The sequence below is a fragment of the Callorhinchus milii genome, unplaced genomic scaffold (genome assembly GCF_018977255.1).
Source record: "Callorhinchus milii isolate IMCB2004 unplaced genomic scaffold, IMCB_Cmil_1.0 Scaffold23, whole genome shotgun sequence".
NCBI lineage: Eukaryota > Metazoa > Chordata > Chondrichthyes > Chimaeriformes > Callorhinchidae > Callorhinchus > Callorhinchus milii.
In genome coordinates, this window is record NW_024704764.1 from 8,647,216 (window position 1) to 8,658,744 (window position 11,529).

At 48.7% G+C, this 11,529-nt stretch overlaps 1 protein-coding gene across 1 annotated transcript; it reads right to left on the reverse strand.

Annotated features, from left to right (window-relative positions):
- Positions 1 to 1,878: 1,878 nt before the first annotated feature.
- On the reverse strand, positions 1,879 to 11,314 carry dhx58 (DEXH (Asp-Glu-X-His) box polypeptide 58). Its single transcript, XM_007909503.2, has 13 exons — positions 11,240 to 11,314; positions 9,821 to 10,004; positions 9,328 to 9,532; positions 7,993 to 8,183; positions 7,281 to 7,397; positions 6,838 to 6,964; positions 6,018 to 6,209; positions 5,101 to 5,354; positions 4,514 to 4,663; positions 3,737 to 3,898; positions 3,300 to 3,490; positions 2,646 to 2,739; positions 1,879 to 2,208 (listed from the first exon to the last, which is right to left on the reverse strand). The coding sequence occupies exons 2-13, from the start codon at positions 9,995 to 9,997 to the stop codon at positions 2,032 to 2,034; spliced, it is 2,037 nt and encodes a 678-aa protein (XP_007907694.1). The 5' UTR covers positions 9,998 to 10,004; positions 11,240 to 11,314; the 3' UTR covers positions 1,879 to 2,031.
- Between the last annotated feature and the right edge of the window lie 215 nt (positions 11,315 to 11,529).

Below are 11,529 nucleotides of genomic sequence, written 5' to 3' on the forward strand. Positions count from 1 at the left end.
CTCAACAAGGGGACTGAACCCATGGTCTTAAAGGTTAGGGACAAGGTTTCTACTAAACTAGCGCACTCGTCTCGCGAAAGAGAAGACTACCCGGTTCGATTCCCGGCGAAATGTCGGGCAAATTTCCTGCTCTAAATACGCCTGTTTACCTGGCGGTAAATAGGAACCCGGTTACCCGGTTGTTAGTCGATGGTGGTGGTGGGGGGGGGGGGGGGAAGAGGGGGGGCTTTCCCCGGGGTAATAAAAAAAATTAATTAAAAAAATTACCAATACCTAACACTGAGTTACTGAGGATTTCTGTGGATGTTTATGATAACGATAGCAGTAGCAATCCTTGCAGTTATACGGCGTCTTATGGCATTTGGTGCCGTCAAAGTGCCTCAAAAGGACTTTGCGGGATTTACTGTCGAGTGTAGTGACTGTGTGTTGTGTGGGCAAACTGGGCAGCCAATCTAAACGCATCAGAACCAGTCAATGACAGTGTGGCGCCCTCCAGTGGCCATCCGTGACATAGACTCTCAGGCTGGTCTGGTTTATGCTCCACACCTCTCTATTCCCTCTCTCCTATACCCTCTCTATCCCCCCTCTCTTCTACCCTCTCTATTCCCTCTCCTATACCCTCTCTATTCTCCCTCTCCTACACCCTCTCTCTCTCCTACACCCTCTCTTTTCCCCCCTCTCTATTCCCTCTCCTATACCCTCTCTATTCCCCCCTCTCCTACACCCTCTCTATTAACCCCCCTCTCTCCTACACCCTCTCTATTCCCCCCTCTCCTACACCCCCCCCCCCCCTTCCTTCATAGTCAAGTTTTTCCCCTGAACACGTTGATGCGTGAACTGAATTCGACGACAAACCTATTCCTAATTTTTATTTTCGCCACAGTGAACGCACCCGATCGACAAGATGCTCTAAAGATACAGTACAGGTACACGACAGCAAAGTGTAATAAGTGCAACGTAGAGCTTGTGATACTACTTTAAAAAGAAATCAATCGTATTAGGAGTGACAGTGCGTCTTAAAACTACGGAATATTCGATCTGCTTTCGGGTACCAAATGCAGATCTGAAGTCCTGTTCTGACGGCATTAAGCACACACTCAGACTTCACTGAAACCAAACCTCAGTGCCCATCGCAACAATAAATTACATTAGTGGGAACGCTTTACACTTCAGGAGGATGGTCCCAAAGCGCTGGGTTGTGTTATACAGATGAGCTTCCAGGTGGTGGGTTCCGCCGGGAATCTTTCCGGGATATGCAAAGCTGTCCGCGATTCCAGGATGGAAGTCACAAGTGTACAACAAACAACAACAAACAAATAACAACATCACCACCACCACCACCACCAACAACTTGCATTTACATAGCGCCCTTCACTCAGGATAGCGTTTCAGAGCGCTTAAGTTCCCAGGATTCTCAGTATCCTGTGGGATCTGACCATGTGTGTGTTGGGTGTATTGTGTGTGGGGGGGTATTTGTGTATGTGTGTGGGGGTGTTTGCGTATGTGTGGGGGGGGGTGTATGTATGTGGGGGTGTTTGTGTATGTGTGTGGGGGTGTTTGTGTATGTGTGTGGGGGTGTTTGTGTATGTGTGTGGGGGTGTTTGTGTATGTGTGTGGGGGTGTTTGTGTATGTGTGTGGGGGTGTATGTATGTGGGGGTGTTTGTGTACGTGTGTGGGGGTGTTTGTGTACGTGTGTGAGGGTGTTTGTGTGTGTGGGGGTGTATGTATGTGGGGGTGTTTGTGTATGTGTGTGGGGGTGTTTGTGTATGTGTGTAGGGGTGTATGTATGTGGGGGTGTTTGTGTATGTGTGTGGGGGTGTTTGTCTACGTGTGTGAGGTGTTTGTGTGTGTTGGGGGAAAGGGTCATTTGTGTATGTGTGTGTTTGTGTGGGTGTGTGTAGACATCATGTATTTCTTTACGCAGAGGGTAACCAACAGAAGAAATCGCGGGTCTAGGAGTAGAAGCTAAAGGTGCTGAAGCCACTTACAGAGGCCACGCCTGACACACACCTCACTTGAAAGCACTCAAGTTAGGAGTTCAAATTCATGGCTTCGAAAGCTTCGGTGTAGCTGAACTCTGGGATCTGGCAGGGAACACCTTTCCACTGTTTGAAGCCCCTTCTCTCGCTTGGCGTCTCGACCACAAAGTTCTTGATGCTCAAGCTGGGTATGCTCAGAGCCCGATAGATCATCTCCATGCCCCAGTCCTACAAAGAGAGCAATGCAAACATTGCCTTACGCCCAGTGTTGCTTCGGTTTAATTGGCAGCTCTGCTCTGCGGAACTCTTGATTGCATTTTGATTAAGGAGAGCAACAGGGCTGATCCCCGGTGTTAAGAGGGATTGAGCTGCGAGCAATAATAGATGAGCTGGGGCTGGAAGAGAGATGCCTCTCGGAGGAGGATCTTTTCAGAAGGGCGGATAACAGACTCTAAATGGGATTCAGAGTAAAACCAGCTCTAGATTTACAGATCGCCAAGGTAGCAGGTATAAGAGGTCACAAGTACACTGCCGTGTAGAGCGAGTTAGTTCTTTACACAGATGAAAATCAACAGCTGGAAGTTGATAGACATAATGGACTTACTTAAGAGCTAGCTGTCTCAGATGTTTACTGGTGTAAGTAGAATGGACAGGAGAATACGCACCTGACCACACTTCTGACAGCTGATTTTGCCACCCGGCTTCCAGTCCTCAAACTTCCTCTTAATGGGTATCACTCCGCCCACCTTGTAGTAAATACTGAACAAACAGAACAGGAGATGAAAGCCAATCAAACAAGCGGTCTGTTCCCAGATCAGGACATCTCTCAGTTTCTCTCTGCCACCCGCCTCATGTTGTGAAGATGTGCAAAGCACTGCACAGGTATTTACCGTAAAGTCTGGTAACCGTATTTTATTGGCGAACATTTACGATATGGCTTTAATTGGCTCGAAGTAACAGTAAGAAAGCTTGTATTTGATTTAGCGCCTTATCATGTCTTTGAAGTGTCTCAAAGCGCTTCATAGAATATACTATAAAGTGAATTGACTGTATATTTTGTGGGCGAAAATCAGCAGCCAATTGTACACATCAGCGTCTCCACAAACAGTTGTGGACTGAGTGACCAAATTATTGGTATGTTAAGTACTGATACTGTAGTACGTTATAAGTACCGAAAAATGGTGAGGAAGCAGTTTGGATAAAGAAGGCCCTTTGTCTTATTTAAGGCACCCGCCATAGAGTTTTCCTACGACAAGACTCGAGCGGTTTCTTACACGATGTTAGGTTCAGAAGCTCAGAGGCATTTCCTCCGTGTTTACCTGAAGTTAGGATTCACATTAACATGGTGCATGCCTTCAATGATTCTCAAGTCACTGCCATGACACACAGCGATGTTGCAATTAAGGCAGTAGAACCTGATGAGCTTAGGAAGGTTTTCCTTCTTCTTGGTGTTTGACTTTGATTGCTTCATTTTCCGGCACATTGTCTCTTCCATTTGCAGTTCACGAATCTGGAAGAGAAATATCATCATAATAAATAAATAATAATAATAATAATAATCCTCGCATTTGATACAGCGCCTCATCACGTCTTCGAGACGTCTCAAAGCGCTTAATGGGATACGCCGTAAAGTGAATTGACCGTATGTTTTGTGGGCGAAACGCGGCAGACGACTGCGCTCAGCGGCCTCCCCCACAAACAGTCGTGGATTGAAGTGACCGATTTATTATTTCCTTTCGTGGTTAAAATCTCTGACCTTCAAAAGGTAGTCGCGTTGGTCCATGTTCTGCACGGCCTGGATGGCGCGTTTCATCAGCTGCTCACGATACTCATTGGTGAATTCCCGCTGGATCTCTCTGCTACCGGAATCGGCAACCACTGAGTACATGCTGTTCTCAGCTCTCGCGCGGCCTCTGGCCTAAAGACAAGGGGTGGGGGGAAAAAAAGAGGCAGAAACGTCAGGGGACGAGGAAATCAACAGCTCAAGACCCGACTGAGTATCCATCGCAATCTCCTTGTGAGGGTGAGGGGAGGTCACTCCACCGGGTCTGGCCTCCTCCTCGTTCCCCCGAGTCCTCTGCTCCACCCTCGGCGGCCGTACCTTCAGCCACTGCGCCCCGAGGCTCTGGAACTCCCGTCCTCACTCCTTTCCTCTCGCCCCCTCTCTTCCTATTTGCAGGTCTCTGCTGAAGACGCGCCTTTGCTCACCACCCCCCCACCCCACCTCGGCTCGGCCCCGGGAGCCGTCAATGCGAACCGCTCTGAGACGCCATCCAGCGTGGGTTAACCCTAACCCTAACCCTAACCCCAACTTGGGCGCTATATAAACCCAAGTTGTTGTTGTTGTAGAACAAATCGAGTTCGTTCTCCGTGGAGTCCTGCAGCTACAGTGGTTAGAGCGCTTGCCTCACAAGCGAGAGGACTCAGGTTCCGCGTCTCAAAGCGCGTCACAGAATACACTGTAAGGTGAATTGACTGTGTAAACACGGCAGCCACGCGCGGGCGGCAGAACTAAAGGCGCGGGCCGGCGGACCTGGACCATGGCGATCTCGTTGGTGATCAGCCCGTAGCGGATGACCACGTTACATTCCTTGATGTCCAGACCTTCTTCTGCCACGCTGGTCGAGACGAGGAGGTTGAGGGCACCATTGCGGAATTTCTGAATGACATTCTGCTGCTCTTGCTGTAAAGAGGGGGGTACACGATCGGAGCGTTACTGGGAGTGTGAGAAAAAGGGAGAGAGAGAGAAGAAGGGGAGAGAAGAAAGAGGAAAAATAAATCTGATAGATCGATCCCTTGACCCACCACCACCACCATCGCACTCAACAGTGACAACAACAATTTAGCGTCCCCTCACGCAGGGTAATGTCCCAGAGCGCTTGACAATGATGCCTCTGAGCCGGGGAGGGGGTGGTGGTGCGGGGGGAGATGACCGTAGGCACAGGTCGAAAGGGGAGTGGGGGGGGAGTGAAGGTCTTCTGGCGCGATCTGAAGATGTGGAAGGGAGGAGCGAGGCGGAGGGTTAGAGGAAGAGTGTTCCAGAGTCAGCGCGGAGGCCAAGGCTGTTGGGAATCCCATTATTCTGGTCGGGAACGCTGCCGCGATCGCTGCCGCTCACACCTGAGTCATGTGCTTGGTCTGGCTGCTGATCCCGGCTCCCGTCAGCACCTCCGCCTTGATCCCAGCCGCCATCAACAGGCGGCAGCTGCGGATCCAGTCCACCAGGGCGTGGGTGCTCTGCCGGGTCTTGGTGAACACGATCCCTCGGGAATTCGAGGTCTCGAAGCGTTCCAGCAGCGTCTCTTCCAATTTGCGGAGCTTGGGATTCTCGAACCTGGCGTCCGAGGCCAGATGGCGGAGTTCCTCCCGATTGTCTGGTGGGAGGAGCAGGGAGAGCGGTCATCACTGGGTGGACTTTCATCACCACCACCGACGACGACGACAACAACGATGACAACGACAACAATGTGCAAAGCTGTGAACAGTTATCCCCCCACCCACCACCCCCACACCATCCCCGATATTAACCTCTCTCAGCTCATTCCTCACCATAAGTTTGTCGCTTCAACAAATGACTGGATGCTTAACCATTGTGGCACTGGCTTCTCTGGGGGGGGACTGGGCGGGGAAAGAGGACGGTAAAGGAGCACGTCCAGTGTGGGGTGCTGAGCCCCGCCAGGAAAGATATCTTTGATTGGAACTGAACTAAATTGCGCTGCGCTGGGCCCAACTAATCTCAAGCCGAGGCAGTGTTGGGGCCACATCAGCCTCAGGCCGACGTTACCTGAGGCTGTAGGTCTCGATCGCCAACCACCGTTTCGCGGCAGCCAATTGCGCACAGCAGCGTCCCCCACAAACAGTCGTGGATTGAAAATGACCAATTTATTATTGTTTTGTTTTGGAGGGGTTATTATTAGGTGTGTGGAGTAAGGTCTCGCCCGGCCTGGAATCGAACCCAGGTATCTCGCTTGCGAGGCGAGTGCTCTAACCACTGAGCTACAGGACATCAAAGGATGTCAGTGAATATCGTCGCTCACCTTTGAACACTTGGAGCAAGAAGCGATCGGTTCCATCCAGGATGGTTTTGGTGGCTTCCTCGGTTCGGTAGAAGTCCTCCAGGTAACGAAAGGCGTCGATCATCCGCACGGCGTCATTGATGAGAAGGGAATCGTTGTATTTGCGGAGGTGCTGAGCGCTGACTCGTTTCAGTCTGTTGGACTCTATGGCACCTAGTGACAAAGATGATGACAGGCGACTTAAAACACCGACCCTGACTGCCATCCGCGTGGTCACGTCTGCCGTTACACACCGCACCCTCCCACAGCTCACCCGGAGACGTTACAACCCCAGCAGCGGTCAGGTTTGCGTGACAATGATAATAGTTTCAACGACGCTCGCTTTAGCACCTTATCACGTTTACCAACGCGTCTCAAAGCCTTCACCAGGGGCTTACCGGGCAGCGACTGTGCTTCTCGTAGGCAAGCGCGGCAGCCAGTTCTGGGCGCAGCAAAGTCCCGCAAACAGCCGGGGAAGTGAACGAAATACCCAACGTTTTCTGGGGAGACTGATGATCGGGACACAAGGAGGAACTCCCTTCTCTTTTCAATTCGCGCCTAAGGTAACGTGCACCTGAACAAGCAGACTTAGTAACTGTAGAACACTTGTAAGCCCATGGTTGGAAGGGTACGGAAGTGCGGAGTTTAGACCAGGTCAGGAACCGGTTTGACTCTGCAAATTCAGGTCCATAACCTTCCAACTCGGGCACGAGTAACAGGCTCTCGTGGGAGGAAAGGAGTCAAACACCTTGTGACGAGGAGAAAAATAAATCGACGTTTCAGAAAGGAATCGAGACGTCACCTTGTTTCTCAAGCTCGACCACTGCTTGTTCATAAATCTGCGATCCCAAGTTCCCGGTGATTGAAGGTTCGTCTAAGTGGGAATGAATGGTCCTCATCATCCTCTTAATCTGGTCTCCAAAGGGGTCCTGGGGGAGGGAATGCGAGACAAGAGCGAAGATCAATGTTACACAGAGCCGCAAACAACTCACTAAATAAAAAGTCTCTGTGTTTCATTGAGAAACCCTGACTAATTCTGGTAAGTTACTAATATCAGTCGCAATCACCTCTGCACTTTTAACCTATCAACATGAAACCTCTCTAATGTCTGATAATAGCAGTGGCAATCACTAGGTTCTTATTAGTGATTACTGTCGATTATTATTGATTATTACCATCATGATGTAGCAGTTATTAACACTTCTGTGTCTTAATATTTTTAAGGTGAGGAGTGAAGATTCTTACCTGCTTTCGCTCTTCTGCGATATCATATCTCTTTACAGGCTGAGGCACCTTCTCTTCTAGGTGCTCAATGTGTACCGTGGCGGACATTATCATGGACGCATCCATGTTAGCGCAGATCTGCCGGGAACCGAGGAATATTATATAAAATTAGAAACACAACAACTTGCATTTAGCGTCTCGAAGCGGAGGCACGGTCAGGTAAAAGGTCTTCAGACGTCTCAAAAGCGCTTCACAGAATATACTGGATTGACTGTATCATTTGTGGGCGAAACGTGGCATTCAATTGCGCACAGCAGTTTGCCACAAGCAGTTGTGGATTGAGTGACCAAATTATTATTATTATTTATTTATTTATTATATGGGGGGGGGGGGTGGGGGGAAAGGGGGATTATTACTCCCGGAAAAGTGATCCGCCAATTGGCTAACAACCGGGTTCCTACTTACTGCCAGGTAAACAGAAGTGTGTGTGTGTGTGTGTGTGTGTGTGTGGAGAAAGTAAACGTGCTTTAACATTTCGCCCTCCCTCCCTGGGAATCGAACCCAGGTCCTCTCGCTTGCGAGGCGAGTGCTCTAACCACTAAGGTGCAGCGTTTCACCAACGGATAGTTTCACCAAGAGAGTATTTTTTTGTTTCTCTTAACGTGCAGTCACACACACTGCAAACACATCGATAAGTTAACGTCAATACAGGGGAAGCAGAGGTTGAGCTAACCTTTAGGATGTGACCCTGAGCTTTATCAAAGGTATTGGCTCCGTCGGTGCCTGGGGAGGCGGTGAGACCGAGGATTTGGGGTAAACTCTGTGTGCGTTTCTGTTTCATCTCAATGTACTGGCCCATGATCTGATTGTACACCCCGTCCTTCTGGGTGTGATGGCACTCGTCAATGATCAACAGGGAGAAATCTATTTTGAAAAAAATCTCAGAAAAGTTTCAACAATAATAACAATCCGTGCAGTTGATACAGCGCCTGATCACGTCGTTGAGACGTCTCAAAGCGCTTCTCGGGATATACGGTCAAGTGAATTAACTGTGTGTTTTGTGGGCGAAACACAGCGGCCGTTTGCGCGCAGCAGCGTCCCACAGACAGTCGTGGATTTAAGGGTTAAAATCCAGATAAAGGACAATTTTTCCCAGCTTCACAGCTCCGGATTTCTAGGGTTATTCCTCTACCCCTTCAGATTTTGTGCTTCTCAGTCCAATGTGCTTTAGAGCACTTCTGGGTCTTCCTCACGATAAATGTAAAATTGTAAACGTGAAATACAACCAAAAGAGTTAAAGTGACTCACTCTTCTTCCTGACTGCTCGTGAAATTGTTCCAAATATAAACAATTATATATTTTTGTATATGTGGAGTCCTGTAGCTCAGGGATTAGAGCACTCGCCTCGCAAGCGAGACACCCGGGTTCAATTCCAGACCGGGGGCGAAACCTTGGGCAAGTTTCCTTACTCCGCACACCTAATAATAACCCTCCAAAAAACCAAACAATAATAAATTGGTCATTTTCAATCCACGGCTGTTTGTCGGGGCCGCTGCTGTGCGCAATTGGCTGCCGCGTTTCGCCCACAAATATACGGTCAATTCACTTTACGGTCTATTCTGTGAAGCACTTTGAGACGTCGAGAAGACGTGAAAAAGCGCTGTATCAAATGCGAGGATTATTATTATTTTATATATTATATATAGAACATGGAACAGGTCAGAGCCTGCTGAATGGAGGGAGAGGACAGGTTGGTAGGTGGGTCAGAGAGGTAGGAGGGAGCAAGGCCATGGAGGGCCTTGAAAGCCAGGACGAGGGTTTTGAATTCTATCCTCTGGGGGGTGGGGAGCCAGTTGAGACGGGGAAGTGATGGGGTCACGGAGCCTGGGGCGGGAGAGGACACGAGCCGCAGAGTTCCGGATGATCTGCAGCTTGCGGAGGGAAGAGTCGGGGAAGCCGACGAGGCCTTGATTGACTGCCGGGTTGGCTGGCGAGACGTGACGGCTATAACTAAAACGATGATGACAATCACCGTTTCGCTTTGACCGCCGGGAAAGCCCGCACTAACCTGTTAGGTCTACGTGCTTTTCTTCCTCGGCGTTGGTGAGTGCGTTCTGCAGGATCTGTGCTGTGCAAATGATGATATCGTACTTTTTGACCACAACCCCAAAGCAGTCCTTGAGGTCGCTGTCTCCGCTGATAGGCACAACCAAATACACTCCATTCAGGAAGGGTTTAAACTCGTTCTCATAGTGTTGGTTGACCAAAGAGACCTGCACACACCGAACATCGCGTCAGGCACATTTCCGTGCAAAGTTAGGTGTCCAAATTGACTGCTATACGTCTCGGCAATTTTCAGCAACAGAACTAATAATAATAATAATTTGGTCGCTCGATCCACGACCGTTTGTGGGGACGCCGCTGTGCGCAATTGGCTGCCGCGTTTCGCCCACAAAAATATATACAATCAATTCACTTTGCAGTGTATTCTGCAAAGACGTGATAAGGCGCTGTATCAAATGCAAGGGTAATTATTATTATTATTACTACTAAGTCTGTACCTTATTGACGAGGACGGCGACTTTCCCTTTCCCGCGCTTCGTGTCCAGGTGGTGTTTGGTAACAAACACAGCAGCTCGAGTCTTGCCCCCGCCCGTAGGAAGCCATATGATAATGTTCTTGCCCTCGAGCGCTGGCTTCACCACCTCCCATTGGTAGTCCCGCAAGTTAATTTCCATTGCCAACCTGTAACAAAGAGGATTATCAAACCCTCTCCCTCACTGTTTCACGTGTGACGTCGCTTCCAAATCTCTCTGTCTCGTTTGAAAAGTGCCCTTTCACTCCATAGCGTTTCACCCGCAAAATATACACAGTCAATTCACTTTAGTGTATCCTGTGAAACGCTTTGAGACGTCTCGAAGACGTGATAAGGCGTTATATCATATGCAAGGCTTATTATTTTTATTATTATTATTGACAAACTACAGCCCCCAAGAACAGCAGCAAACACTGGATAATAATAATAATAATAATAATAATAATAATAATAATCCTTGCATTTGATATAGCGCTTTTCACGTCGGGAGGACGTCCCAAAGCGCTTCACAGAACACACTGTAAAGTGAATTGACTGTATATTTGTGGGCGAACGCGGCAGCCAATTGCGCACAGCAATGTCCCACAAACAGTCGTAGATTGTAAATGACCAATTTATTATTGTTTTGGGTTTTGGAGGGATTATTATTAGGCTCTGTGTGGAGTAAGGAAACTTGCCCAAGGTTTCGCCCTCTGCCTGGGATTGAACTCAGGTCTCTCACTTGCAAAGCGAGTGCTCTAACCACTGAGCTACAGGACTCCACAATTTACAGGATCCCCATTTTAAAAAAAAGGACAAGGTATTTAGCCTTCACACAGCCGGGTGGGGGCGGAAATAAGGAATTTTAACATAAAGCTTCACTGGAAAATTAGTTTTGCCCCCACGGGTGCATAAGAGGTCACTCCAGAGATATTGCATTCGTTTGAGAATTTGAACTGAGCTCTCCGTCTGCCTGTTCAGGTGGACGTTAAAGACGTCAAGGCACTATTCGGAAAGAGAAGGCAGTTTTTCTCTCTCTCTCTCCCCCAGCCTCGCACCCCCACCCGCCCCCCACAGTGTCCCGGCCAACAATCCCCCAAATAAAATCGGTCACTCGCTCCACTGGCTGTTTGTGGGGACACTGCTGTGCGCAAACTGGCTGTCGCGTTTGACTAAACACACAGCAAACCCACTTTACAGTATATCATGTGAAGTGCTTTGAGACGTCTCATTGATGTGACAATATATCAAATGCAAGGAGTATTATTATTATTATTATTATTATTATTATTATCATTACTCAGGTGTACAGTATAGTGAGGTTAAGGATTGAAAATCACATCACTGGTTTAGCAGGCATGGTTCGATTCACATTCGATCCAAAGTAACGAAAGGTTCAACTCACCGAGATGCTGTTGTGCTCAGACGCCTGGCTCCAGGGTATGCTCGCGACTTTTGCTCGCAACCTCCCTCTTATATCGGGCTTGTTCTCTGCTAGCGAGAATAGAAACTGAAACTTAGCTTTCCATTTCCCTTGAAAGTCTGCAACAGGGCCCATTGAGGGGAAGAGCAATGGCCAACACACAGCAACTGCTTTGGAGACTCAAAAAAAAAACCCTCAATCATAATACTACTTGTATTTGATACAGCGCCTTTTCACGTCTTCGAGACGTCACAAAGCGCTTCACAGAATAT

Excerpts from the sequence above, each read along its gene's own strand:
- dhx58 (XM_007909503.2), bottom strand. The coding sequence starts at position 9,997 with ATGGAAATTAACTTGCGGGACTACCAATGGGAGGTGGTGAAGCCAGCG. Across the intron at positions 5,355-6,017 it reads CTTGCTCCAAGTGTTCAAAG|ACAATCGGGAGGAACTCCGC; the intron begins GTGAGCGACGAT and ends TCCTCCCACCAG. Across the intron at positions 4,664-5,100 it reads AGACCAAGCACATGACTCAG|CAAGAGCAGCAGAATGTCAT; the intron begins GTGTGAGCGGCA and ends CCCTCTTTACAG.